General features: G+C 45.7%; 1 protein-coding gene across 2 annotated transcripts in view; it reads left to right on the top strand.

Annotated features, from left to right (window-relative positions):
- Nucleotides 1-3,040, top strand: part of lrp6 (low density lipoprotein receptor-related protein 6) — a 22,292-nt gene that overhangs the window by 705 nt on the left and 18,547 nt on the right. For both annotated transcript variants that reach the window (XM_046039913.1, XM_046039914.1), the window contains exons 2-3: nucleotides 1,804-2,093; nucleotides 2,901-3,038. In XM_046039913.1, the coding sequence (XP_045895869.1) occupies nucleotides 1,804-2,093; nucleotides 2,901-3,038 (428 nt within the window). The remainder of the gene's footprint in view (nucleotides 1-1,803; nucleotides 2,094-2,900; nucleotides 3,039-3,040) is intronic.

The raw sequence follows: 3,040 nt of genomic DNA on the forward strand, positions 1-3,040 counted from the left end.
GGGGGGGGGGGGGGGGGGGGGGGGGGGGTGTAACACATGGTGGCTCCGCTTTAAACTTGAGAAGCTGCAGAGCTGTAATCTCTATTCATTCAACTTACACTGTAAATTTTTTGGCTTTTTGAAGACCATTTTCTCACTCGCGCGCTCTCTCTCTCTCTCTCTCGCCATTCACCGGTCTTGTGCAGTTTTGTGCGCATGCCGTACTGCTATTTCAAGTAGCCGTGCGTTTCATCAACGGTGATAAATTATCCGAAAGTCCCGCGAGGTGCGGACAAATCGGCACAACAACGGTGAAGCTGGAGCTCCGTCTCTTCAGCAAGCGTTCCTCCACTGCCACTAAATAAACGCTACGCCTACACATGCGCACTGACGACTCGGGTTAGGGTTAGAATCACGCACACTAAAAACATTTATTAACAGTTTTATTCTATTTACATGTTTATTTACAGCATTAAACGTTAAAATTTATATTGTAACAGGCTGTATATTAACTTATTGAGAGAAAACTGGTGGTTCTATGTAAAATCAGACGTTGAGCACCACCATATCGCCAAAATGGCCTGATCCTTCTTTCACTGCGAAGCTTCAACTGTGGAATCAGGCTCCGCCCATTGAGGCATCGAATCTTCAACTATTCGGGGTCAGACCTACAATAAACACAGTTAAAACAGACAAAAAAGAAACAATTTAACTACGTAGCTACTTAACAATAGTTTCGTTTGTTGTTGTAAAATGTGGACGCCCTGAGCCCGCTCTGATTGGTGAGTAGGACCGTAACAGGAGGCGCATGGCGCTTGTGGTTGGCGAGCAGGATTGTCACACGAGGATAACAACGGCATGAATCTGTAACTGCAAGACTGTTTGAAACGGGTTAGATGCTCTGTGTATAATTAATCTACATTTAATCGCCGTCGTCACGATTAGCTAATCGCGTTCTTTCAAATCGTGATTTCGATTTGAAAACGATTAATCGTTCAGCCCTAATTTACGGTTGTTAAGCTTGTTAATGTTCCAGCTACAGGCTAAATGAGCTTAGAGCCAGAGGTCAGAGGTCGCAGCTCTTCACGGTAACAAGCTGAAACGTATCGTGGGGATCTTTGTTTGGTGATTTCGTGATAGTTACATGGAACAAGAGAAGCTGGAGATGAACTCTTGTCCGTGATGGAAAACAGGAGCAACAGTTTGTGCTCTCTCTGCGTAGTGAGATTTCATTCTAGATCATCATCAAGTTGTTTATTGTTGTATTTCTGAAGTTATTGACTTGTCGCTGTTTAATTTGAGTTGACAAATATTTGATAAATAGTTCAAGGGAGAGATTTCTTGGAGCAAAGTGAGCGAGGTAGTTTAACTGCCGTGATTCCAGCTTTACTAAGAAATAATTTATATATTATGTTGTAACGTAGCCCTTATGGATCCAAACTCCATTCAGAAAACAATCATTTTAAAAGTTGTTGTCCTGCTGTCTTGCTAACAGACCTGACAAAGCATGAATTCATATGTTTAACAAATCAACATCATGTTGTTGTTATTTCGGCATCAGTTTGATCCGTTTATTGCAATTAAATCCCAGCAAAATGTTCACTCTGGCTTCATACCGCTGTTGTAATCGCAGTAATCGGCAGTAGTCAGTAGATGCAAGGATTTGGTCTGAATGCACGGATTTTGAATTGAATTGTAAATGTGGGATTTGTTGCTGACTATAGTTAAAGTTGGCCAGAAACATAAAGGTTACTTATCCGAGCCGTCTCTGCAACATCTATAAACCCGTCCCCTCTGAATGTCTCACCTGTGCCCCCCCCCCAGGTACGAACCCGTGTGCGGAGAATAACGGCGGCTGCAGCCACCTCTGTCTCTACAAGCCTCAGGGCGTCCAGTGCGGCTGTCCCATCGGCCTGGAGCTCATCGCCGACATGAGGACCTGCATCGTCCCCGAGGCCTTCCTGCTCTTCTCACGCCACACCGACATCCGCCGCATCTCCCTGGAGACCAACAACAACAACGTGGCCATCCCGCTCACCGGCGTCAAGGAGGCCTCGGCGCTCGACTTCGACGTCACCGATAACCGTATCTACTGGACCGACATCACTCTGAAGGTGAGTTTCAGAGAGCGGGGACGCGTGAGCGCAGACGTCCTGGACACTGCGTGAATGTGTTAAACGTCACTTCCTGTGTCCCCTTTGTAGCGCTACATAGCACTTGGCGCTATGAATATAAATTAATATTTGCGTGTAGATGTCTTCGGGGCATGACCGTTATCAAGCACGTAATGTTTGGTCCAGATGTGAGCATGTACACTGAAGTTACAACAACTTCCTGTGTCATGGCCAAGAGTTGATCTTTGACGCCACGGACACGCCCATCGACAAAAAACTCACAGATAGCACAACTTTTCATCGTCAGTGCCTTTAGAAGGTACAGCAGAAATTTGAGGTCGGTCGGACTAAATCCCGAGGAGGAGTTCGTTAAAGTACGGAGTGTGTAAATCGCCAAAAATGACCAAAAATAAAATACAAAATTTTTCGCCACTCCTGAATTTTGTGAAATATGTGGTGTTGAAGTAACAGCCGAACATGAGATGACACACGGTGTGACATTAAGTTAGCGTGACAGCAGTGGTGCAGAAATGACTTTAAACATGGGGCCATGAAGTAATATTAAGAAAATCAATTTCCTGTGACCACCACTAACAGAAACACGCTCCTCCTGTTGATCATCCTGATATAGATATATATCTACATCAGGCCTGCGTGGGGACAAAAAGGAAACACGGCGCTGTCGTGATGCCGCTCTTTTAAAGTTGCTTCTTTTTAAGACGTTACAGTAATACAGTTCTGTCCTAACAGCCTGCATCTCCTTATTCACGTGAATGATCAATAATCAATAATTCGTCCCCCTTGCAGACCATCAGCCGGGCCTTCATGAACGGCAGCGCTCTGGAGCACGTGGTGGAGTTCGGTCTGGACTACCCGGAGGGCATGGCGGTGGACTGGCTGGGGAAGAACCTGTACTGGGCCGACACCGGCACCAATCGCATCGAGGT

Source organism: Micropterus dolomieu, linkage group LG23 (genome assembly GCF_021292245.1).
Source record: "Micropterus dolomieu isolate WLL.071019.BEF.003 ecotype Adirondacks linkage group LG23, ASM2129224v1, whole genome shotgun sequence".
NCBI classification, from domain to species: Eukaryota; Metazoa; Chordata; class Actinopteri; order Centrarchiformes; family Centrarchidae; genus Micropterus; species Micropterus dolomieu.